This window comes from Colossoma macropomum, unplaced genomic scaffold (assembly GCF_904425465.1).
Source record: "Colossoma macropomum unplaced genomic scaffold, Colossoma_macropomum, whole genome shotgun sequence".
NCBI lineage: Eukaryota > Metazoa > Chordata > Actinopteri > Characiformes > Serrasalmidae > Colossoma > Colossoma macropomum.
In genome coordinates, this window is record NW_023494787.1 from 35,086,199 (window position 1) to 35,112,828 (window position 26,630).

The 26,630-nt window shown below is 39.7% G+C and overlaps 1 protein-coding gene across 1 annotated transcript in view; it reads left to right on the forward strand.

The window, feature by feature from the left end:
• The window catches only part of LOC118805931 (POU domain, class 2, transcription factor 2), a 44,874-nt gene extending 18,907 nt beyond the window's left edge, over positions 1 to 25,967 (forward strand). The window contains exons 2-16 of the mRNA XM_036567106.1: positions 12,981 to 13,046; positions 13,598 to 13,632; positions 14,232 to 14,288; positions 15,534 to 15,647; positions 17,435 to 17,701; positions 18,370 to 18,475; positions 18,622 to 18,713; positions 19,222 to 19,422; positions 20,277 to 20,418; positions 20,551 to 20,699; positions 21,126 to 21,317; positions 22,556 to 22,604; positions 22,945 to 23,092; positions 23,978 to 24,051; positions 25,128 to 25,967. Coding sequence (XP_036422999.1) covers positions 12,981 to 13,046; positions 13,598 to 13,632; positions 14,232 to 14,288; positions 15,534 to 15,647; positions 17,435 to 17,701; positions 18,370 to 18,475; positions 18,622 to 18,713; positions 19,222 to 19,422; positions 20,277 to 20,418; positions 20,551 to 20,699; positions 21,126 to 21,317; positions 22,556 to 22,604; positions 22,945 to 23,092; positions 23,978 to 24,051; positions 25,128 to 25,435 — 2,000 coding nt within the window. The 3' untranslated portion in view covers positions 25,436 to 25,967. The remainder of the gene's footprint in view (positions 1 to 12,980; positions 13,047 to 13,597; positions 13,633 to 14,231; positions 14,289 to 15,533; positions 15,648 to 17,434; positions 17,702 to 18,369; positions 18,476 to 18,621; positions 18,714 to 19,221; positions 19,423 to 20,276; positions 20,419 to 20,550; positions 20,700 to 21,125; positions 21,318 to 22,555; positions 22,605 to 22,944; positions 23,093 to 23,977; positions 24,052 to 25,127) is intronic.
• Positions 25,968 to 26,630: the final 663 nt, after the last annotated feature.

A 26,630-nucleotide genomic window follows, 5' to 3' on the forward strand; every position in this document is an offset into this window, starting at 1 on the left:
AAGATCAGATGCCTTCATAGCAAACCTCAACATTTAGCATTATCAGACTTAGCTTGTAAGTTAAAAGATTTAACACTGCAGATGTGCTACATATTTAGGTGATTCATTCCAACTATAAATAGATCCTGTCACTGTTGTACATTTTTTGACGTTATGTAATTATGTAATGAAACAGCTTCACATGGTGATGGTTATCTGTATTAGTGATTTGTAAATTTGCTTTAATTTTAAAAATTTAGGGAAAGAGAAAGTTTCATCTTAGAGTATTCCTTAGGCAGGCATTACGAAGACCACAGTATGCCTTTCAACAACTTAATGTAGTGTTATGTGAAATTAAGCTTTTTTATGTACTATTTGATGGCCATTTCTGGTTGGTATATGCACCCCTTGGCGGTTCGGCACTCAGCACCACAGTGCTGGAGATTCGGCCATTTTGTGTGTCTTATTTTTTTGCTGGTGCAATGAGAACACGGCCTGATCCAATTTGTGTTGGTCACCAGTGTGAAATGGCGGTCGGCCGGGGGACGGGAGCTCTCCAAAGCCTCTCAGTCCCTCTCATTCTCTCCCTCTGTCTGCCTCTCTCTTTTTTTTCACTCTCTCTATATGCCACTCAGCAAACACCTCACTATCCTGGCAGCGGCATGCACCCAGCATGACCACAGCCTTGCAATCAAGAGACAACACTTATGTGGTTTTATACACACACACAAACACACACACACACCAACAGGTACATACACCCATACTCATGTGTCACTTGACCTTTTGATATTTAAAACTTAAAAAGCTTTGACTCTTTCACACAGGTTACAGCATGTCTGGCAGGCGTGCTAATAAAGATTTTGCTATTTATAAAAAATATAAAAATACAAATTTTTACACCATCAGTGTTATGCATCAGATGAAAATGAATGTATGTACCGTCAAGCAGCCACATAGCATGTGAGCTCAGACACATAGTTTGAGTTTTCAAACTAAACTCTGTTCATTTGAGTGGAAAAAGGCTTCATTCATTTTTCAGTTTTCAGTGCTCTTAGGGCTATGTTGCAGCCTTGATTAAGGCTTTGCTATATTGTAGGTGTATAAATCTCTGTTCAATAACAGAATTTGGGTGAAATTCATTATTCTTGTATGAACTGTTATAACGGTCAGGTCTGTATTAGATTTGTGCTCTCAAATTTGTCAAATGGATCTAGGCCTTTCTTTGCAGTTAATAGAGGTCTCCCTTTCTTGGTGTAAATAAATAATTGATAGGATACATTCATCATGAATTTACACCTATTCTCTGACACTAAATAATACACACACACACACACACATATACATATAAATATATATATATATATATATATATATATATGTATGTATATACACACACACATATACAGTTTTATTTTTAGATTTTTATTTTCAGATTTTTTCATGGATTATTTCACAAGGATTTCACCAGACAAAAATATTAAAATAAATTATTCTAACTTTCAAGCTATCTGAAAACAAATAAAGTTTGGTTCATTTCTTTTACATATTTACTAAGTGAAGTGTTCAAAGACAACTTGAAGCCCTCAGTATTGCACACAGTAACACACACACACACCTCCATTTTTGTGTCCTCTGTGAAATTACTGTTCTTGACGACCTTATAGCCAACAACGTAGCAATGAAGAGCGAGTGTGAGCGATGTACGGATAGATAGATGGATGGATAGAGGAGGGAGGGGGGTTTATATGTGTCATTTGGTGAGTGAACATAAGTGGCTCTGAGGCGGTCAGAAGGGCAGCTGATGGAGAGAGGTAAAAATAGAGAGAAAGGTGTCCGCCGTTTCTTTCTTTCTTTCTGTTTTTTTTTTTTTTTTACCGGCAGAGTTGCAGTCAGCATCAGAACACAAGCAGCCCTGAGCTTCATGTTGAGTGAATGGCAGCACAGAGCAAGGTTTTATTAAACAACAGAATTAGTGCGGGACAGGACGGTTGAGCAGGGGTGAAAAACCTCGCCCAAGGGCAGGGGGGCATTTCATCCCTCCATCCATCTATCCATCCTTCCCTCCATCTCACCCTTGCTGTTTCCCTCAGGGAAACTATCAAGCTGACCCCCCTTCTTATCCCCAAATCCAGCATCGAGCTCATCCTCTCCTTTATACACGAGCTGGTCCTCCCCTAACCTTTGATAGAAATGCCCACCAAAAGCCCCTGTCCTGAGTAACAAACCAGAGGAAGAAGCGGAAAAGAACATTTGACCTCTCCCTTTTTTGTTGCAACTGAATGGAAACACTAAAGCTTCTCTGCAATTTTATGTTCCACCAGTTGCCGAATGTTCATTGACTACAGTGCAATGAAGAGAGGGACAAAATTTGAAGAGAGAAAGGTGGACAAAAGGGAGAAGAGGGAAAGGGTTCTGGGTGAAGGAGCTGTTACATGTGTATTTAATTCATTCATGTTGGGGAAAAAAAGTAAAGGCAGTTGGGTAAATAAAGCACAGCACTTGCTTGTTGCCTCTTAACGTCAGAAAAAAAGATAGAATTGAATCTCAGTGTGGATAACAGGAAAGTAGAGCCGGCGCTGAAAAAGTGCCTCCAACATGCATGTGTCTGAGCTGCCCGTGTGAGGGGCCCCGATCGATACCAACTCGGAGCAATAAAGCTTTCTCCCTGTCATCTCCACAGAATACAAAGCAGAATGGGGAAGAGGGAGGGAGGGAGGGATAGAGGGATGGGGGGGGCGAGAAAGGGGTGAAAAGCTGTTCCGCTAGCCAGACCAATTTCCTAACCCCCACCCACCACCACCACCTTTTCTACCCTCCAAATCTTACAACGTTCACCACCACCTTTTCTCTTTCTTTCCCTGGCCTTTTCTCTCCCTCCCTCTCTGTCTCTCTCTCAGCCGCCTCACAACTCGGCATGAGCTGAGGTGTCGTGCATGTAAGTATATTATTGATAGTGTTTGAATAAATAAACTTAATATTTCATTACAGCGTTTTTTTCTGTGGAAGTAGTTGGACAGAGAGAGTGGACAAGAGCCAGGGATGTGAGGGTTGAAGACAAGGGGATGAGGAGGAGCAGGAGTGGGGTTGAGGTGCCGGCCTTAGAGGACGGAGGGAGGGAGGAAAGGTATTAGTGAGAGAGAGAGAGAGAGAGAGGGAGAGAGAGAGAGATGGATGTCCCAGTGACTGAGAGAAGAAGGGGTGCTGGAAGAGGGGAATATTTAAGGACAAGAAGAGAAAGACAGGAGTGTGTGTGTGTGAGCGGGGGTCAAATAAGCGTTCTCTTTAATTGAGAGCCAATTTAAGTCTGGTCCAATCGATAGAGCCATATAGCGAGCAATCTAGCGGCCCCCATAACACATACATCACAGCGCTTAGTTGCTTAGTAGACACTGTCATGAACAGACACTGTCTCTAGCCCTTGATGGGATTTGGAGACGTATTGGTTTCGCCCGACGCCTTTGGCCATTGAACTTGTTCTTGCCGTACTTTGATGTGCAGCCGGCTCAGGATTCCCTGTTTGCCAACGAACAAGGGCCAAACTGCTAGCAGGTAGTGGCCATAATTATTCACTATGTATTAGATAGAGGCTGTCTCTCTCTCTCTCTTTGGTCTCTTTCTCTCTCTCAGCCCACTCCCTCCTCCCTCTCACCCCTTCTCCTTTATTAGGAGGCAGCTGTGTAAGTCTTTGTTGCCCTCCCTGTCGTTCCCTCCTTTTATTATAAGATCACAATGCACCGTCACTCTTCTCCCTTGTTCCCTCTTTTCTCTCACTCTCTCTCTTATTCTTCTTCCCTTTTCCTTTGAACACTTTAACCCCGTGTTCTTCTTGTTCCCCTCATCCCTTACCCTTACCTCTTCTCATCTCGTCTCTCCCTCTTTCTCTCTCTCTGTCCTCTGAATCTTATTGGGGCCTTATGAAGGAAGGATGGAGAGATGGTGGCTGGACAAATGGATGGATGGAAGGAGGAAGGCAGCCAGCATTGCCCTCTCTGCCTGTTTTGTGTTGGTCCCTGGGGAGGGTTGTAATAATGGTAGCCATGTGGGGAGGGGGTGGAGGGATGTGCGTGTGTGCGTGTGTGTGTGTGTGTGTGTGTGTGTGTGTGTTGGGGGGAGCGATTATTGTCTTGTAGGGAGTCAGAAGTATCGATCGGCCCAGAAATATGTGGTGCGAGAAAGAGCTACTGTATCGGATATAATATACACTCCTGAGACGCAGGGCTTGCACTCACTCTCTCTCGCTCTCTCTCTCTCTCTCTTTCACACATACACACACACACACACCCATACACTTATGTACAAATACAGAATACCCACTGAGACACACACACACACACACACACACACACACATACACAAATATGTACTTACAAATACTCTCTTCGAGAAGCGAGCACAGCCAGAGACATTCATGTACAAACATGTGCACATGTATCCAACTAAAGGCACCAAACACACACACACAAAAGCGTCGATGTACACTCATCTGAAAAACAGATAAATATGCATAAACAACTTAAGTGAGGTTTCCATACAGGCAAAAGCATGATATAAAACAACTTAATAAATCCATAACTATTTTCAGGCCTTTACAATTACATACAAACCCATCCATTAGTACACATATATTTGTGCCTTGTACACTTGTTTATTCCCCAATTTTACCAAGTAAATACAAAAATCAGCACTTTGTCCTTTACTGAGTATACTCCCCCATTGTTAAAATGATATATTTTTTTACACGTTGAAAAGAAGAAAACTGTTTGTGGGTCAAAGTACAGTGACTTGTAATAGTTTAATGGTTTGAAGTCTGTACACAAAACAACTTATTAGTTATGGGTGAAAGCACTTGCCCTTAGGTTGATTGGACTATCACATGTATGCCCACACACACACACACACACACACACACACACACACATATATACACATGTACATATATATATATATATATATATATATATATATATAAATACACACTCCTCTATCACTGCTGTTGCTTAGCAACGCGGCTTGGTGCCCTATCGGCGAACAGTGCTGTCCGGTGATGTCATGACCGCTGCTGACCAGCACTGCTGCAGTGAGGGGAGAGAGAGAAAAGGGGGGGGGGTGTGAATGAAGAGAGATGGGGAGTAAAATAGTGAAAAACAGCCAGGAAGAGAAAAAAAGAAGGAAGAGAGTTTACAGTTTCTTGTAAAGTTTTGTTCAGGGGTCAAAATCAAAAAATTAAAGTAATTTGCACGAAATGTTCAAGAAATCAGCAAGTGTCTGTCAGCCACTTTTCTAGGAAAAAAGTGTACTATATAAACGTTATGTGCTCTATGTTGTGTGACAGAACAAGATGGTGAATATTGAACTTGATCATGACTTGGCCACATTCCCTGGGCCATTTGGTGAGAGGGAGGGAACAAGAGAGGAAGCAAAAGAGAGAGGGAGGAACTCGGGGTTCTAATTTTAAACCTGTACTCCTCCATTGTTCTGCTCCATTGTCTTTAAATCAGGTCAACAGCCAATAAGATTTAACAGCCCAACCCGCCTGCCTTCGTCTCCCCTCTTAGAGAGGGGGATCCAAGCGTGAACTTCACCTTTGGGAAGAGAGAGAGCGCAGTCGAAGTAGATGCGCATGAACCTTATGAACCATATTTAAAACACCTTTGCGGCAGTTGCAAATCTTAGCCTATTTGGTGGTGTTAACCACTGTTGATGGTCCACTTCTAAATGACTGAGTTCAGATTTTTTTTAATGTGTGAAAATCAAATTTTTAAATCAGTGTTTATAGCTAAAGATAATTTTTGTAAAAATAAATGCATAAAAATATATACATAAATAATTTAACTTAAAATAGATCATTAAAAATATACATTATCACTGACATAGCAAAATCTTTTTTTCATTTTTATTCTTAACATCATTGGAAAATACCAGCTGCCATTTACATTGTGTGAACATTTTATAACGAATGGACCAACAGACCTCCAAAATCCAAAGTAACTTTGAATAAACTCCTACTATATTAACATTAGACACTAAAATTAATAACTTTTTTTCTCCTGTAAAGTTACCACTTTGAAGATATGGGACAGCAAGGAAATTTTTATATACGAAGAGTTTTGTTCCACAATGCAATATATATATATTTGTAACGAGGCTTGAAAAGAATAACAGCTGGTTTATAACGCACTTTTAACACATTTCTGTCTCACTAATAAAGATGGCATTAATCAAAACACTGCACTGATGTTTCTTGTTTATGTAAAACCACTCCCAACAATGTATGTCATGAAATAACAGAAAGCAAAAATTGGTGTTTAATGCTTTTTGAAAAAAATATTTAAATATAAAGAGAGAGAAACATCTTAGAATTATTCATAGACTTACGCACAATTTAAATTTCAGATTTGTAGCATGAACCTGTCATACTTCACTTTAACTATTGGAAAAAATTCTAAATATAGAATAAATATTGTTTTTTCAGTTACACCCTATGTATATCTGCACTGTAACTTAACATAAGCTGCTCTTGTCTTGTCACTGTTTTGGCTGGTGATCCTTCTGAACCCCCTCCTCAGCTTAAGGGCAGACAAACCCCTTGGCTGGCCTCTCCGGAGGTCAGAGGGCTGGGCCGGTTTTTGGAGGGGGGTGTGGATGGGCAGGATGGTTGCAGTGGGCTAGCGTTGGACTGACCTCTGATCCCAACACACGTCACCCTGCACCCCTCTTTTCTTGTCCCTAACACACACACTCATACACACCCACGCGCCGTCTGTCACAGACCTGACAGGCGTTGCTGAGGAGGTTATGAGTGTACAAAAGGGAGGAGGGCCTCCCAAAATCTGCTAAACTCCTGACTGTGACCCAGTGTCACACACACACACACAAATCCTAGGTCTTTGTCACTTTGCAAGCGCCCCAAAGACAGATCTATCATGAAACTGAGTGGGTGCTGGGCTTAAGCTGTCAGGTGGGCTTGTTTGTGAGCGTACACGCAGTTCAGTGTTTAACAGTATTGACACAGTGGTCTTTTTTCCCTTTTTGTTTGTTGGTTCTGAATGTTGTACTTTTTTAGATAAATATCAGTATTAACTCATAATTAGTTACAGACTGCCAACACTAACAGTGCACTTTTGGCCTCACTCATGAACCGACAGATTGATTTTCTATCAGTCTTGCATGGTGAGGCTGCCTCCATGTGGCCAAGGCACGCTGTTGCAGTTTCCTTTCCATGAGTTATAATGGCACGCTGTGCTAGAGCAGTGGAAAAGGGAGGAGGGTGAAGTAAAGGAAGCACGAGAGTGACAGAGACTTGTTTTTCATTCGAGTGATGAGCACTTTCCAGCCACCCCAGCACTTTCCAGTGATGACTCTCTCTCTCTCTGTCTCTTTTTCTTGGTCTCTAGGTTGTTCTCTCTGTCTGTCCTTTTCGCACTCTTCGACATATTAAACACATTAAAATTTCTAGCCCCCATACCAGCAGACCGCAAGCCCCCTTCTCCTCCTCAGTCTCCTCTTTTCTTTTTTCTCGCTTGTTCTCTTCTCACACGGCCAGTTTGAGTGAGGTGGAGGTGGTGGAGAGAAGGACAGAACTGCTTTTGAGAGTAGAGGGAGGAGGTGGCTGGGAGGAGGTTAGGAGAGAGTGACTGTGTGTGTGAGTGTGTGTGTGTGTGTGTGCGTGTGTGTGTGTGTGTGTGTGTGTGTGTTTCTTCTTTATCATCAATCACTCTTTCTCATCTTTCTGACCTGTTGGCCTCACACAGATTCAGATTATGTATTCAGAGTCATACGACTATTGATTTAGGCTAAAGTTCTCACCATTCAAAGCTGAACTATATCAACAAATATTCATATTGGATTTTGCATTCATTTGGTTAATTAGAACAGTGGATGGCAAGACATTGCTTCACTGGTCCATACAACATCGTTTGGAACGATTTTAAGAGTGAGTGCTTCTCTCCATGCTGACAAATTTACAGCTTTGAAACAGAAGACAAAGAACTGCAGTTTATTTATAAAATGGCGGCCATGGCAAAATGTCTGGATTCCAGGTGAGTGTGTTGCCCTCTCTCTCTCTCTCTCTCTCTCGCTCTCTTCTCCTCTCTCCCTTTCTCTCTAATGATCTCTCCTGAGGTGGGGTTTAGGGGTTAATTAGCTTTGCCGTTGGTAACGTACTCTGCTAATGAGAGAACATCAAAACCAGCTGGAGTAAGAGCAATAGTAATGAAATGTCAAGGCCAACTCTCCAGAGGAATGTGGGACACCACATACTTTACTCTGTGTGTGTGTGTGTGTGTGTGTGTGTGTGTGTGTGTCCATCTATCTGTCCACAAAATGTGTGTTCTAGGTTTCATACAGTGGTGTAACTGCTATGAATTAATGTTTGCCTGAGGTCAGTGCATTTGTGCATACCTGCTTTCAGAGGCACACGTGTGTTGACATCATTTACTCCATATGTGAGAATTTCTTGGAAGAGAACATGCTCTCTTGCTGCCACCTTCCTCCGCTGCTATGACATGCTAACATATATTTGCCATATAACCATATTGTTTTATATGCACAGTACTTACACTCATTAAGATTTACTTTTTAAGAAGAAACGTTTGCTTATTTAATCATTTTTAAGTGTATTTTTTCTGTGATACTGATCTCTTTTTCAGAAGATTGTGCATTTGGTTATTTTATGAAATATATAGCAATGCGGTGTAAACATTATAGGCACTGAAAAATAATTGTACGTAAAAAGCTGATTATCTGAATGGGCATCATGCATTTGTTTGCTCAAAAAAATGCAAATATTAGAATAAATACAAATAATATTAATTCAGTAAGTAGTGAATATATGTATGTCAGTATGTTTACTTATTTTGGGCATATTTTACACTCACTGATATATACTACCAGTGTAGTTATCGTGCAGTACATGGTTTGGCTAACCAAGCCTTCATTAAGTTAAATCAGGTGCTGGATTTAAACAAATCCGTGCTGTGGCTGGTGTACCAACCTGTGTTCTTCTAACTCGTTTACGTCAACTGCTTTTTTGAAAGCAAAAAATAACCCTTTTACTGTGTTTATGTTGATTTGCATTTATTCTATACAATTTGTTTGCTAGTAGTTTTTTTTTTAATATTGCTTAATTTGTTTAGTAATATTTTAGTATTTTATTTGTATTTAGTTAGCAGTAAAATTTAGTTGGTAAACATGCAGAGATCTGCTAAGTTGTTTCATGACCTTGACGCCTGAAATAAAGTCTAGGTCCAGTCTTAAATTTATAACTAAACTCTTAGTCATGCTTCCCTAAAACTGTCTGTAGTGAGAATCATTTTCACTTAAAAACACATTCACAAGTTAAAGATTATGTAAGGAGACTATTTTATGCATGTATAATTAAGTGTTTATATTTAGAAATTTCCAGATATTTTCATGCTTTTTTGTGTGTGTGAGTCATAGAATTTAGGTTCTTAAATTGCAGTCTGGTTGACTTACCTCTCTGTTAACTTACCTCTCTGTCTCTCTTCCACATACCAGCACATGCATGGTTCACCCAATGAGTCTGTCAACCTGCAATTTAAGAATCTATTTATGCATTTTATGTTTGAGTCTTAGAACTTATAGTAAGCATGAACAAGTTGTTGAACTGCAATATGGCTGACAAAACTTATTGGGTGAATCAACAGTTCTCTCTCATACGCACACACACACACAAACCCACATGCATGTGCTGGTGTGTGGAAGACCACAAGAAGCAGGAAGTTTGTACGTAACGTTACAGTGAGTCACTGCAGAGATATTTGTGGGTAAGAAAGTGACACTCATTCGTCTTCGCCATACGGTCGTATTACCTTCCACTATCTCATCGGTTTCTAATCTTTAACCTACAGAAAGGAAATCCATTCTCTAAAATTCATAATACACTGAGCGGGACTGTCTAAGGAGTGTCCAGATAAAATAAGTATTATACGTATGTGATTTGTATGTCATTTAGCCTGCATGTATTTAGTCATTAAAACCGCCTTAGCATTTTTGCAAATTTAGATAAACGTGTACTTGGATGAAAATAATATTTCACTGACAGATGAGTTTGGATACACTGCCTGAAACGTCCCTGTTGTCATAAACGTGTTCTTTTTTCAAATGGTATTTTAAATATTTTATGTTTTAAAGGAAGCCTTAAGACTCAAATCAGCACGTTCATTACTCAGGTTGCTTCAATTGCATCGACCAAAATAATTTTACGCTCAGATAATTTTTATTCATCCTCACATGGCGTACTTACCTCTGTTTCTACTGTTTTTGTGAAATTTGGGGCGATTCAGCATCGACGGGAGTTTCAGGGCATCCGTGTATGTCTTTGCTGTCTTGAAATGCTTAAACACATAAAGCCAATATCTGTTGGAAAACCTCGTTGAATTTTGCGAGCTTGCTTTTTAATATCAGTGAGTAAGCCAGACGAAATTAGTAACGCAAAGTCCGTGGGTGGCGGAGGCTGTGAGTTTCAGTCTGCCTACAACAAATACCTCGGTCGGAAAGTGAATCTGTCCGCTCAGCTTTGGCGGCCTGTGTGACTAAAGCAACCGAGAAGAAGTCAATGAACCGCTGAGAGGAGCAGAGGCGTTAGCGTTAGCTTTAGCGCATTCCCGCCGTTTTGGAGAAGGAGAGCGAAGCGCGAGGATGCTGGAGAGTCACAGTAACGGAGTCCGAGTCTCACAGTCACACACAAGGTGAAGAGAAAAGACAACTCACCTCATTACACGGATGTCACTGATGAAGAAATGTGCGGAGGAGATGTAGGCAGAATGTGGTGACATTACATCTACATTACATTTTACGAGAGAAAAAACGGCCTACGGTGTTGACCTTATGTGTTCAGACTTATTTATCCCTTTATTTAGTGACAACGAAGATTTTGTGATTTATTCAGCAACGTGAGTCTTTTTCAGGGCATTTCAGCTGCTTTCTCCACTCACACTATAATGCCTTTTTTACGTTTGGAGTATCAGGCTGTTTTTTATGTTCCTCACGGTGTGCATTTTTGTCCACCCAAAAAGAAGGTTAATTTCTATTTGTCCAACCTAAGCATTAAAAAAACATGTAGGCCTTGTGTCTGTATTTGTAAAACTGTTCTCCAGGAGCTCTTTAGTAAAGGCAACGGATAAATACAGAGCCATGACAACTCAAAAAAACATTTGAATGCCTAAACGGTTCTTTGCATGGTTACAATATTCTTCTCTGTAATGGAAAATTTGTTGTATATGATTCTCTTGCTTAGATATATCAAAGAATTTATTGGTGTAACACATCCATAAGTTATTTTGGTGATGTGCTCCAGTGCTAGTCCATATCTGTGAAATATAGGGAAATGTAATCTAAGCCTGTTTATGGCAAAATGCTCTTTAGTTGATTCGGGGTTATTTGAGGTAAGTGCAGATTTCAGGCTTTGATGGAACAAAAGAGGCTTGGAGTCCCTCTGTGGAAAACAAGGTGCACTTCTCTGCTAGATGAGACCCCTTTTCTCATTTTCTCCCAGTAGCTTGAGGTGTGTGTGTGTGTGTGTGTGTGTGTGTGTGTGTGTGTGTGTGTGTGTGTGTGTGTGTGTGTGTGTGTGTGTGTGTGTAAAATGCAGGACAAGGCATGTCTCTCCATCAGAAAAGGTGTAGGAAATACAGGTGCTTCAGAAGGATGGTGAACAAGGGAAATTACAATTTCTGTAATTGTTTGTGCATTAAACCTTTCCGTTCCACAGGGAAAAAATGTGTGTGTGTGTGTGTGTGTATATATATAAATATATATATATATATATATATATATATATATATATATATATATAATATAAAAGCTCAGTCATTTTTTGTTTAAGTCCTATGGTCTTATGTATCCCCCTCTCTCTCTCACATAAATCTTGGAACAAAATTCAGTGCTTAGTGCTTTTTCCTACTGTAAATTGAACAGTGCCAGCTTTTTACTGATTACAGTGTTGATTTGTGGCATTTAATGGCAGCTGAATATTTATTTGAAAACACATGCTAACATTTATTTGGCGACTCGTGAATTTTGAGATTTGAGTTCTTTTTCCTCCAGTTTCTCGTTTTGTCTGTCTACTAGTTCTATACATCAGTCCCTAACTAAACTGAAATACAAGGGTGAGCTAATTCACTAAGTCACCTCAAATGAACAGCAGTTGGTCAGTGTCTGGCAGTTAAGAAACATTTAGGACACTGAGGGTGTCCCAAATTCTAAGAAATTAGAATAATTTTATATTTCTTTTTAAATTTGATTATTTTAAAATCTCATATATTTGTCACAGCTATGAAGAAAGTGCATCTAGGAACAAATCTCCTCTCTCCTGCTACCTTTTGGAAACCATTTTACCTTTTATAGTAACAGAATTTTTAAAACTTTCTTTTTCCTTTCTTTTTATCTCTTAACAGTACAGAGACAATTTGTTTTTTCCCTTTTTCATCAGCACAGCATTTGTGCTTTTTGTTGAATTTGCCTTGTGTTCCATGTTTGTTTGACACTGATTTGTTCTGCTGTGTGTGTGTGTGTGAAGTCGTTTCCTTTATTTTAATGTGAGCAGTCCAGCGAGCCATTTTGCATATTGTCACTGTCAAAACCTTGTAACTTTTTTCAGTTTTTGTTTTTTAACACTTTTAGAAAAAGTCAGTCTTTAAATTGTGTGAACGTTTCATGTTGAATTTCTTACATTAAAATCATTAATTCAGCATTAAAGTTAACAATGTACACAACTATTTTGGAAATACTAGGCTTTGTTACAATAGTGATTACATACTGTTTTTCTAGCCAAGTGTGAACAGAAATATTGTCCACTGTCCTTGCTAGTGTGTCCCTTCCTCATGCAGGGTCTCAGCGTGATGCTGGTACCATGTAGCGCAGTCGTGCTTGATGAGTGGACATTGAGCCTCGCTGACATTTCTTGCAACAGTACAATGACACGGCCAAAGATTTCACAATAGATATTTTCTGTCTCGCTTTTACTCTCTTCACAGTAGATATCAAGATGTCTAAAGCAGTTGAGGATGAGAAGACTGGGGCTGACTTTCCTGCAGACAGCACAGGTAAAAATAGTGTGTGTGTGTGTGTGTTTGCTTCTTTGAAAACGTGTGTATGGCAGTGAATTTGTGTTAGATTCTGTGATTCATTATTACATGAGCACGTGTGGGGGAGAAATAAGGCATACTGTGCACGTTTACTCACAGTGATTAATTTCTTCATGTAGTGTACTTGTAGGTGTGTGTGTGTGTGTGTGTGTTTGTGGATTTCTGATGGGATCCAGTTTTGTGACATTTCTCACATTTTCCACTAAGCATGAATCAGATCCGCAGAACACTTTAGTCAGCTAGAGTCTCTGATTTTGCCACAATAAAGGCCAACACACATGTGTACATACATACACACACAACACACGCATTCACTCACTCTCACACACACCCAAACACACACACACACATAAACACAGGTTAAACGCTCTGTGGTATTCCAGTAATGTGATGCCTCTGGCTAACCAGCTGACTCTTTGTTGATGTGAGGGCCGAAGCCTGAGGCACTACTCTGACCTTGTGTGTGTGTGTGTGTGTGTGTGTGTGTTTATGCGCATTCTCTCTTACAGACTCAGAGAGGAACAGTCCTGAGGCTAGCGATCAGGTGTGTTATTTTTTATTTCTCCTAGATACCACATGCTTTATTTTTCATTTTATCATGACTTTGTATTGTCAATGAATAAAAAGGCATGTCTTAGCAATAAAGCGACATTATCGAAAGAAGCATGCATGGGCAGATGAGACGACTAAGTTATCAGTAATGTATTTAACAATGTAATAAATTTGGGTTGTTGTATTTTATTTACATATAATTATGCTGATTTATGGGTAAGATTAATATTAATTAGATAGCAAAAGAATTGCATATACATTTCTTTGTTTACTAAAACAATTTACTCTGTCCTAATTGTATATTGTGATTTCACAACATATATTTTGATTTGTTCTTGTTCTTTTTTCAGTTAAATCATAATTGTAAATTGAATGCAATGAATTGGGGCAGAAGGTCTGAGGATTTCTACCGACAGTCTACGATAGCCACTTATCTATCAGAAATATTTGATTTTGCAAGCATTTCACCAGTGTTCCGCAGATGCAGTTGGAAGGTTTTTGTGGTTGTATTTAGGCCTGATTACGTCTGTGGTATCATGCGAAATCTAACGCCTGCTGTGTGTTGGTCTTTTTTTCCTCCTTTCCACTCAGACCCAGCCGATGAAAACGAGTCCATTCTGCCTCTCTCCGACCCCAAGCCACACAAAGGTGAGTGTGTCAGTGTGGGGTGTAGGTTGGTAGGTAGGTAGATGGGGGCGTTCACGTGGAGGTATGTGAATTTGTTTTGGAACGTGTGCGTTGGCCAGTGTGGGAATGTTTTTCTTTTGACGCGTGGGAACCCTCAGGTGATTCTGTTTAAAGAGTCAGTAATATGCAAATAAGACTGAATGACTGTCTCATAACGACTGTTCCCCGCCCAGATGTCTGACAAGATAGAGAGAGAGAGCGAGAGAGAGAGTGAGTAAGTGAGTGTTAGGCAAAGAGTAAGAAGTGGTAAAGCGTAGAGGAGAGTGAGACGGTTGAAGGTGGTGGATGTACAGTTACAGGCACTGGAGCACCTATTTGCATAGCATTAACTGCTTGGACAGGCCCTGCTGCTACCTTTTTGTAAACATCCGTGAGTATGTGATTGAATGAGTGAATTTGTGAGTGATGTGTCACTACGAACTGTGAACTCAGTACTGTAGACAACTAAGTGACTGAATTTGAAAGATTAGAAAGAATTACTAATATTCTGTGTATGTGTAAATTTTGGTTAATTTGACAATGCATGTTGTCATATTTCAGTAACATTTTAGCATAGAAGGGGGCGATAAGATGAAATTTTATTATTATCATGATACATTTTGTTCGCTTTTCTGAGCACATTGCGGATAACGTCCCTACTTAACATGGAGAACACAGAACATTCACGTTTCATTACAAAATGAGCGTAATTAGTCCTTTTTAATTTAAAGTGTATTATGCTTTGTCAAACATTAACCCCTTAAACGGCCAGGGCCCACTGGCAGGCCCAAAGTTTTATTACACACTTCTATAACCTAAGAATAGCCCAACCCATTTGCATTGAAGTCCCTATAGTTACTGAATAATAAGCTTTAGTATGTAATAAACCTGCCATTTTAAGGAGTCAAATAAAAATCATTGTACCCAGAGTTTTTGCTGGCTATTTTTAAATGCGGCACTGCTAATATGTTGTGTCTGTGTCAAAATATTGTGATGTGTATCATAAAATGTTTCTGCCATATAACTTCCTATTTTAGAGTCCACCCATGGTGCACACCAGATTAATTTGCAGATTTGTTGCACATTTTTAAAAAATCAAATGGCAACATTCTAATGCACCTAGTAGAACATAGATGGATTTTCTTTTGAAGTGTATGTAGAATTAATATATTTCATTTCAAATAAGACTCATTTTAATTACCTTGTATGTGTGTGTTTGTGTTACAGGTTAAAACAGAAGAACCACCCGAGATGCCCAGTTCTCATGCTCCACCTCCTCCCCCTGCTCAGCCCACCCTACCACACACACAGCTCATGCTGGCTGGTAGTCAGCTTGCTGGGGTATGCATATGCACCCAAAAACACTCAAACGCACACACAAAATGGCAACATTGTGGGTATGTAGTAGGGATGCACCGATATGGGAATTGTGGGCTGATGCTGAGATCTGATATTTAATATATACAGTGAAATGCAGTAAAATGAGTAAAATGGAGGGAATTTAGCACGGAAGCCCAGCCTTACCTAATCGTTCTGTGCTTTACAATAAATACATAATCAAATATCAGTTTTAAATATTGCTCAAATCTAAACATCATTTTTTAAGCAATAATCTGCCAGTACTGATATTGATAATGATTCTGATATCATTGTACATTCATGTGTAAGCGTGTTGTAACACCTCTTATTAGCTCAATACTAAACAATGTTTTTCTGTGAAGAGAAATGACAGAGAAGATACTGTTGTAAATGATAAGTGTAATATAGGACATTGTGCTTCAAGAAGTTCTCCCGTTTTGGGCTTCATAGTTTCATTTGGGGGGGATCACACATAATCATACTAAAATAATTTAAAAAATAAAATTATGATGTTTTGTACTTGGTTGCATATTGTGGTAAACTCTCTGAGGTCATGCTGGTGAACTCTTTCATTTTTGGTATCATATTTGCCCACATCCTGGAGAGAGTTTTGGATCTGTTTAGCAGTTGAATACATATTTTTCTACATGATTGAAAGAGTTCTTGTGTCATCCAGTACTGGGGTCTTCCATGGTCAGAGTGGTTATTTGCTTATGCTAAGACCACCAGTATGTTCTTGCTTCTTAGCAATACATCAAACAGTTGATTTTGACACAGCTAATGTTTTGCTAGTGTCTGTGTGTGAGTGTTTTAGATCCCTTCAGCCTCATAATGGCCTACTTAACTGCCATTTGCACTTCTTTGACCTTCATGTTGAGAAGACACAGCGATAGTCTCCAGATGCAAGCACCACATGTAGAATCATCATCTCTTGTGCATGAACTGATTACAACCCCAGAGAGGTGGACAAGAAACAACTTAGAAGCTAATTGTCTTACAGCTGAGCTCCTGAAAATGGTAGACAATCATATAGGGTTGTGATCCCTATATGATTCCCATATTATGAATATATCGTCGCTGTCGGGACAAAACCTTGTATCTTTAGTTTAGTCGTTTTTCATTTTTTGCATAATGTGAAACTGTGTCTTTTACATTGTGTCAGAATTTCATGATAAATGGACCAATAGAAATGCTCCAAACTTACTATAATTTAGTAATTAAATAATAAATAATTTCTCTATTAACTTACATTAAAAGTTAAGGATGTTTTTTCATGTTCCTGTTTGGAGATATGAGGTTTTGTTCCGTGATATGTGAATAAATTAATAAATGTCCTTGCATTACCACTGTCAATATGCAGAAAAACAGCCAAAAGAGATGCTGTCCATTTAGTGTCAGGTCACACTGTATTTAACATGTAAGTTAATTATAGATAATGACAGATAATAAGGTAATAGTTGATTAGTTTCGTAGTGCATCTTATAACACATGACTTATAACACAGTAATTTGCTAAGACCATACGTGAACTGAGCTGTACACTCCTTCCCTCTTTTTCCCTCTCATTTTCTAGATTTTTTTCACCCTTTATTGCTCTCACCTTTAAACTTACCATCCTACAACCCTGCAATTCCACACACAGGCTACTTTAACATTTATGAAGCCTTCTCACTCATGCTGCTTCAGCTGCTGCTGCTTCGGTGACACTGTTGTCTCCTTTGTTCTCCCCTCCTTTGGGTCTTTTTCTCCATTCCTTGCTCCTACTTTCAGCTGGCAGCTCTCCTCCCAGCACAGCAACAGCTTTTGCTCCAGCAAGCCCAGGCACAGCTCCTGGCTGCTGCTGTCCAGCAGTCCAGCGCGGCACATGCTGCCCACGCTGCCCATGCTGCCGCTGCTGCCAATCAGCAGCAGCAGGCCCAGCAGCAGCAAGTCAGCCAGGCCCCAGTGCAGGTCCAGCAGCAAACCAAACCTGAACAAAGTCCCACTCAAGCCCCACCCCCGCTTGCCCTCTCGCAGCCAATCCAGCTCACTGCCCAGGTACGACTGATGTTTCAAATTGGATGGTTCCTCTTTGTATAAGAGAATGTGCTATGTGCTTCTTTATCTTGATTTGTCATTTCAAATGTCGCAGCAGGAACAAGACATGCTCATACTGTGATTAATGTTCTTTTAATTGCTATTTGTATGTAATGGTTAATAGCATTTGAAGCTCATGCTTAGCATTGCAGAGGTGCATCTAACAACTTAGATTCAGGTTTGGGTCCCAGCAGTCCTAGGAGGCATCCATGGTAGGGTAACCCCAAGAAGTCAATTGGCAGCATTTTGCAATGGAAGGATGCCCAGGTTCCAGTCTTCCCTGCTGCAATGCCAAATGCCAGCCAATTACAGGGCAGCAATCAACAATGCAATGCAGCTAGTTTCAAACAGATGTTGTCAATTTTGTAACAAAACCTCATATATCTTTTGAAAATCTTAACTTTTTAATGAGAAGAGAAATGTTTTCTTAACTTAAGTCAATTAGCCCATTTCTGTTATCTCATTCAACAGATTCATAGTGTCATTGGTGGCTACTGATTTTAAATGACAGAAAAAAATATCAGTAGAAGGTTTTGATATGATAGACATGACATGTTTGTGCCTATTATGGAAGAAAGACTGAAATTCAAGTGAAAAATAATTAAAATTAATATTTAACTTCCCTGTAGGACATTCAACAATTGTTACAGCTGCAGCAATTGGTGCTGATGCCAGGTCACCCTCTGCAGTCTCCCACCCAGTTCCTTTTACCCCAGGCTCAACAGAGTCAGCAGGGTGAGTCACACACATGCATATAAAGACTCGATGCAAATTTACTTTTTTCATTTTTAAGTTTCATTTTTAATGACTGCCATTCAAATATCCTGCATGTTCATTTCATTTTTGTGCATATTTATTCTATCTTTCTCCTTTTCACTCAGGTCTACTTTCAACACCAAATCTGATTCCACTACCTCAGCAAAGTCCAGGGGCCCTTCTGACCACCCCACCCAGACTGAGCATGCAGACACAGGTAGAGTACACCTTCAGGCTTCACTCTGAAATAGCCATTATGTTCCTTTCTTTAGGTCTGTTTCTTGCTGACCCGAGTGGACTGAAAAAAGGGTTATTAGATTTAAAGTAATTAGTGTTTCAATTTGCTTTAAACTATCACTTACAGCATGTAAGAGAAAGTGCATGGAAGAAAAAAAAAAAAACACGCATCTCCGTTTTTTTCTTTCATGATGAATGGACCAATAGAAATGTTCCAAAATTGCTTGGAATTAACTCTTTACATTAACTTCACATTTAATATTCAACATTAAAAGTAAATAATGTTTTTTCCTTCTGCTGTATTTTGGAGATTTGCATAATGCTATCATCTAGTAACATTTTACTTCAGTGTGTGGCGGAAGGGTGGATGATATTTAATTCGGAAAATATTCCATTAGATTGAGAAATGTGTTATTGCAGATGGGGTTGTGGTCTCAAACTACAAAAGTGTTCAAGATCACAGTTTGTGTGTCCCATTTGTGCTGTAGCGCCGTCATGACGACAGGCTGTGGTCGTTACAGAGGGAGAAGAGCGTTGAGAGTGCCGTAAGCTCAACCCCCTCGGCAGCTTCGCCCATGAGCTCAGTTGCTGCAGTGACCCCACACGCCGAAGAGCCCAATGACCTGGAGGAGCTGGAGCAGTTCGCTCGCACCTTCAAACAAAGGAGGATTAAACTGGGCTTCACACAGGTGTGTGTGGTTGTGTCTAGACCAAAAAATAAAAAATGTTGTCATGGCCCTTTGTATCTAATTGGAAGTATGCCAGTATACTAGATTTTACCGTTTTGTTCATACCACGATAAGACCAAAAACAAACAGCCCTGCCCCCAAGACAAATTAAACATGAGCTCTATGAAAACAGCTTAGTAAACTGAACTAAAGCTCATTTGAGACCAGAAGTTGTGAGTGCACCGCTACTATGCATTTTGCAGTAGGCTCTTGTTTTTTGCTGCTTGTGTGGCATGAACTCAAGATTAAAAGCTTAATATCCCCGCTATGACGGTATTTTGCTATAACAAAAAAAATTGATACTAGGAAAAAAGGGAAAAGAATGCTTATTGTAATGTAAATGTATTGTAATTGTGCTTTTTGCTAGGCATATAAGAATTGTTAAAGCTGTTCATGTTTGAATTGTCTTGAAGGCAGGACAATTTATATTTTGCTGTTTCTGAGTTTATCATGGTATTCTCATGGTAATGAAATCAATATAATGGAACATGGTCAAACGGGTATTTACTTTTAGATGTTTACTTTTAAATAGATATACCTCAGATCCCTAATTGTTTCTTTTTTTGTAAATTTAAATACAACAATCAAGCATGTGTAAGAATGTTTGTACTGTTTTTTCTCTATCTGTGTGTTAGTTTAAACTAATTAAACTAATTAGTGAACTAATTAAAAGCAAATTGATTAACAGCGTATTATAGTTTGCAGTGTGTGTGTGTACATTAAACAAGTGGACTGAACATACTGTGGCATTGATTGACACTAATTACACTGATGACAAATTGTGTTTGTGTGTTTTATTCACACTTCTCTTGTAGGGTGATGTGGGGATGGCTATGGGGAAGCTGTATGGCAATGACTTTAGTCAAACCACCATCTCTCGTTTTGAGGCACTCAACCTCAGCTTCAAGAACATGTGCAAGCTTAAACCACTGCTGGAGAAATGGTTGAGTGATGCAGGTGAGTGTGGTTTGAGAGGTAGTGGGTGTAAGCTGCACAGGCTAAATGTGTAAGGTAGCATAAGTGCATTTTGAATGCTTATTTAGAAATTGGCTTTTGACATTACAAATTCTCATGCGTGTGTGTGCACAGAAACCATGGCGATAGATAACATGCTGCCCAGTCCCAGCTCCTTGTCTTCTCCAATGCTGGGCTTCGAGGGGTTGCCTGGAAGACGCAGGAAGAAACGCACCAGCATCGAAACAAATGTCCGAGTGGCCCTGGAGCGCAACTTTATGACGGTGAGACACACACTCAGAATTTGTTAGAGTGCCACCACACAACATTGCAGGGTCTTTGTCAAACAGAGAAAAATACATACTGCATGATTTTGAGGCTGCTAACAGTAATCATAACTATATTGAAAAAATCTTGTAGTGGTTTGATTTTTTAAATAATCACAACATTTTCCAAGATAACTGCAAGCTCATATAACTCAGTATATACTATATATATATATATATATATATATATATATATATATATATATATATATATATATATATATATATATAATATTTCTACACTTTTCCATAGTTTGAAGACAACGCTATAACTACTATACATTATTTATTCTACAACCAGACCTTCCAGCAAGATTCATATCTGCATATCATATATAGTTAAACTGAACATTCTATGGGGTACTTGTGTGGTAATCCATACAGAACCAGAAGCCTACCTCAGAGGAGATCCTTCTGATGGCTGAGCAGCTCAACATGGAGAAGGAGGTGATCCGCGTGTGGTTCTGCAACCGCCGGCAGAAAGAGAAACGCATCAACCCCTCCAGCGCCACCCCTCCCCTGCCCAGCCAGCCCCCCCCCGCGACGCACAAACCCCCCTGCTACAGCCCACAGATGGTACGACCCACCCACACCCCTTTCCCACCCTCTTCCTCACTTCTTTACACCCTCTGATCCTTCCCCTCCTGAACCCCCTGCTTGAGCTTTGGAGGAATATGTGTCTCTCTGGTGCTAGGTGTGTTTTAAAAAGGTCAAATTATTCATTCACATTCAGCAGATGCTCTTACCCAAAGCAGCTTACAGTTGAATCACGTTATAGATGGCTTGCACAAGGACTCTTGTTGGTGTAGTGTATTATGCTTGCCCTGACAGGGAATCAAGCCCCAGTCTGCTGTGTAGAGGTCAGCAGTTTTACTCACTACATTACACCAACTGCCATCATTTCTTTAATATAACGTATTTTTAAAACGATTCACTAGAAATTGCTGAAGGAAGCTGACTTTGACTTCAGATTGTGACCATTTCATTACATTTCAGATGAAATTGATCAAATTTAAATTTTCAGATGATCAATTTGGTTATAAAAATTCAGTTCATAATTGACATTCATTGATATTTTTCCAATTGAATTTACCATCTCAGCTTAACCTAGTAGGCCTGAAATATACACATTTAGCACCAGTGCCCCCTTATGGCTGCATTCTCCACTATTTGTGTGAATTTGCACCTGGTTCATTATGCTGCTATGCAAATACAAAACCAGGTATACATAAAACAGACTTGTTTTCCACAAAAAATTGTTCATTTTGCAAAGTTTAATTGTAAGGACAGGCTTTTTCTAATTTTCTAGTTACAGTGAAACATATCATCTAATGGCAAGTGGAGTAAAGCACTTAAAAGTTTTAGGCAGAGGTGAGAGAGGAACAGATTTGCCCTCAGTGACAGGCTGTAAAGTGGATAAGAGACTAAAATGATATCCGCAAAGACTTCCCATGTCATGAAAGAATGCCAGACCTAATAAAATGCAATCACAAATAGTGCTATAATAGCTTACTATGCTTTCCATCAACTTTTTTGCCAGCACAAGCTGTTTGAAAAGCCAGCTAGCTTCTCACTTTCTATCTAAGGTAGACTGAGTTGAGAATAAATGGCATATCAGTTTTGAAATAAGATGTATTTTCATTAGATCATTGTGGCATCACACCCTGAAAATAACTTTTTTTGGTTACTCTTCGGTTAAAAAAAAAGTTTGAGACTCAAATAAAGATTAAGAACCACTGATATATTACATAACATTTCTTAGCTGTGAATAATGAAGACTAACGCTGCACATCTCTCTCTTTCTCCCTCGCCAGATGTCCAGTCAGGGACTAGCTCAGGCTGCCACCAGCCTTAGTGCTACAGGTAAGAGCCTAACCTGCTGCTTTTTATCTGATAGAAGGCCTATTTTATTTTTATATGTGTGAATTGTCTTTGTGATTAAGCTCTTGTCCTCCGTGACTCGATAATGAGCCCTTTTTCAAAGTCTCTTTTCCTCTTGCCATCTTGATCCAAAATCAAGGTCAGCTGGGCCTGCTTAGCATCTTTGTGACCTGTTCTGGTTTCTGCATGTATGTATTTATATATTGACTCCAATTTTCCTAAGCAGAAGATCAGTCCCCACTGGCAGTTTACTCTAAGAAGATATTCTGTGTCTGCACTCAGGAAGTGATCACAGTTGCTTCTCTGTTTCATCTCTCTGTAGCAGTCAGTCCCACCTCCTCTGTGGCTTGCCCTCCTAACCCAACAGGCCATGCAGCGATGAGCTCTGCTCAACCTTCAGTGACTCCGCCTCCTCTCAGCACAGCAAGCCCTGCCCCACCCAATTTGAGCAGCCCTGGTCTCAACACAGGGTAAGCACTTTACTGTCTCTCACTTTCCTGCACACTGTCTGGTTCATTTTTTCACACAGAAGATTAATGGCATGGTCTCAGCTTCATTGGATGGGGTTAAACTTACAATCAAATTACCATTCAAATTGAAACAGGTCCTTCAGTCAACAAGCAAGGCTGAGTAGTGTAGACAAATGCTTGGTGTTAATTAAAAAGTGTAAGAAAATATATTCATCAAAAAGAGCATGCAAGTCAGCTGTAAAGTGTTCACAAGATGATGGGACACAGTCAGAATTGTCACTGTACTAGTGAGAAAAATGCGACAACATGAATCATGAAGGTTGTTTCTTGAGCAGTCAGGGGTCGGCATCTGCTAAATTCCACCGAGTTCATCCATGCCACCTCTGTTTCTCATGGAGCAGTTAATTTATGATTTTTTTTGTTTGCCTTTGTTATTACTGGAAGCATTTTATAAAACTTTGCTTCCAAGGCAACACAGCCACATAGGCATACACTAGTCATTATCAAAGTTCACTCTGTCCTAACAGTTAAGTACAGAAGAAACATCTGTCAGTCTATTAGCAGTGTGTTCCGGCAATCGAGGAATGTGGCTCTCTAAATTCGGCTTAGACCCTGTGAAGTGCTGAGTAAGACGGAATTGATGACTGACCGATGAAAAGAATTCATCTTTCTGGAATGTGCCAGCAGACATGCACATACCGGCTTTCTTGCTCTTTTGATTTCTATCTTTTTCTTGCAGACAAATGTGCTTTTACACACAGGCTTGACTTTTGAGATGCCTTTAAAATCCTCGCTTCTCCCCACATGTGTGAATGTGTGTGCACATGTATGTTTGCTGGTGTGGGTGTGTGTGGTTGTGTATAAATGGAACCATACACATTGCAGGAACACAATGATGGGTGTAAGCACAGGCATGAACCAGGCTCTCATCAGCAGCAACCCCTTGGCTACCATGCAAGGTTTGTGATTGAAGGAGCAGGAGGCAAGACAGGGAGAAAGAAAAGTCTAGAACATGCATATTTAGTTAAGAAGCAAAAGAGAACAAGAAGAACAACTTGTTAAAAGAGAACAAGTGAAATGTGTTGGTTAAAGGCAGTGAAGCAAGAGAACCTCTTCAGCTTTTAGAAACAATTATCAATATATTTCAATATATTAGTGATGCACAATGATACTGGAATTATATCAGTATCAGCATTGAAGAGATGTTTAGATTTGACCAGTATTTCAAGCTGATGTTTGAATATTTATCTGAATAAATGAATGTATATCTGCTCTGGAAGAGCAGAAAGTTTAGACAATGCTGGGCTGCCACACGAAAATAGCTGCATATATATATATATATATATATATATATATATATATATATATATATATATATATATAGTGTGTTTTGTCCTTCACCTGTAGGGTTACTGTTTTGGAGATACAATGTTTTGTTCCAACAGCAGCGATACATAAATTCATTGAAGGTTGTTTATATTACATTATTTGAACACAACAGTTACATTAGTTACCAGGTAATGATCTTTTGATTGATTCACAACAGTGTACTGTTGGGAAACAGTAACATCGTCATGATATACACTTTTAAAAGTAAAGGTGCCAAAAAGCACTCTTTGGAGTGATGCAACAGAAGAACTACTTTTGGTACCTAAAGGAACTTGAGTTTTTCAGAGATCATTCCAAAGGTTCTTTAGGTAGGGGGTTCTTTAATGGCATTGCTTGAAAGAGGCCCTGTTGGCAGCTTTATTTTTAAGAGTTTATTACAAGCTGGAGAACAGCAGGATTTCACTTTGTTTCACATCCCCTCACATCCTTGTCACTAACATGTTCCCACTGAGTGCATGTATTTGCGTGTGAGTGAAAGAGCTTTTCACTGTCATCTGAGCCCATTGTTGTATTTAATTACAATGCTGTCGAATGCTCTCATTTCCATTTTCTTATGTTCACATAATCACCCACTAAGTTTAATTGGTCTATTTATTTATTTTTTGCTTATTTGTCGTTCCTTTCTTGTCCTTTCTACATCTAACAGCTCTGGCTGCCAGTGGTGGCCAGATGTCCATTACAGCTCTTGAGGGCAGTGGTCAGATGTTCCTCGGTGGAGCTGGAGGTCCGGGGGCCGGACTGCGTCCCTCCCTCTTCCTTAACCGCCCCACCCTGTTGCCCATGGCAGCAGGCGCCAGCTTGGGATTGGTCAGTGCTGCCAGGGCATCTCCTCCTCCTAGTGCCAGCCGCATGAGCCCTGACTCATGCTCTGCTTCTCCATGCTCAAGTCCCACCTCATTCTGTTCTTTTAGCGAAGCCTCTCCCCCGCCTCTGGGCGGGGCAATGGCCGAGTGACACCCACGGTGATCTGTCGTCTCGCTTGTGGGAGAGGAGACAGTGGAGCAGTCGGACCGTGAAAAAAACCTCGCCTTTTCAACCAAAGCCATCTCTCACTCCCTCCATTACTCTCCTTCACTCCCTCTCTCACTGAGTCTTTTAATGCCAAAAATACACAGACTGAAAGAGGGAGGGATGAGTGTGAGAGAACGGGGGAGGCGGAGAGAACAGGAGAATGGAGGATGTTTAAACCAAAAAAAAATTGATCTCTATTCATTTGGAGAGGTGGCATCACAGAGTTTCCTTTTTGGCCATTAATGAACATGTACATGAACTCCCTTCTAATCAAAAAAGAGACTTCTTTGAATGGATGAAACTGAGGGCAGGGATGAGATCCAAAAAGATGACTGTGTTTAGAAAAATGGGTGGCAAAGAAAAAAAAGGAAAGAAAGGACATTTGACATGTGTCAATGGATGGAAGGGAAGAGTTTAAACCAAAAAAAAAAAGTAAGAACGATGAAAGTGGAAAGAAAAGACACAAAAAGACAAACAATGACAAACATGCCAAAATTGCCAAAAAAAACAAAATACCAAAAACCGAAACCAAAAAATCGGAGAGAAAAGCTTTACCTGAAAGACTTTTTAAACCTGACCCGTCCAGGATCAGATCATCAACTCCACAAAACAGCACCAAAAATATTCCTCATTGTTCAAGTTTCTTTTCATTTCATTTTCTGTAGTACGTCGCTTATTTTGTATCCTTCTTTAGATTCACTTTCTAATTTTGTACTTTTCTGAGCATCATTTTTGCTTTCTTAAGACTCTTTCTTAAAAAATCTCTACATTCAGATCTTTTTCAGTCTACCTCTGCTGTCAGTCTGTTAGATTTACTCCATTTAAGATCACAATTATTCCGGATACTTCCAACCAGTCACAGCTTTGTCTTTCTGTTTGTCATCATCATATCCGTCCATGGCATGAAAAAGGTTGCATTTGGAGAGATTCTGAAATGTCTCTGTGAAGTACAAATGACATTACTGCTTAATATGGTAGCTTAAACAAAAGAGTATTAAGAGATAATGCGCTTTTACAGAAACACGGGAAATATTCTCCCCAAATCTTTATCATCTTCGTATCATCACCTGCCTTTTTATTATTCATACTGTCATCCTGTACACACCCATAACTCAGCCTCATTCTCTTGGATACCAAA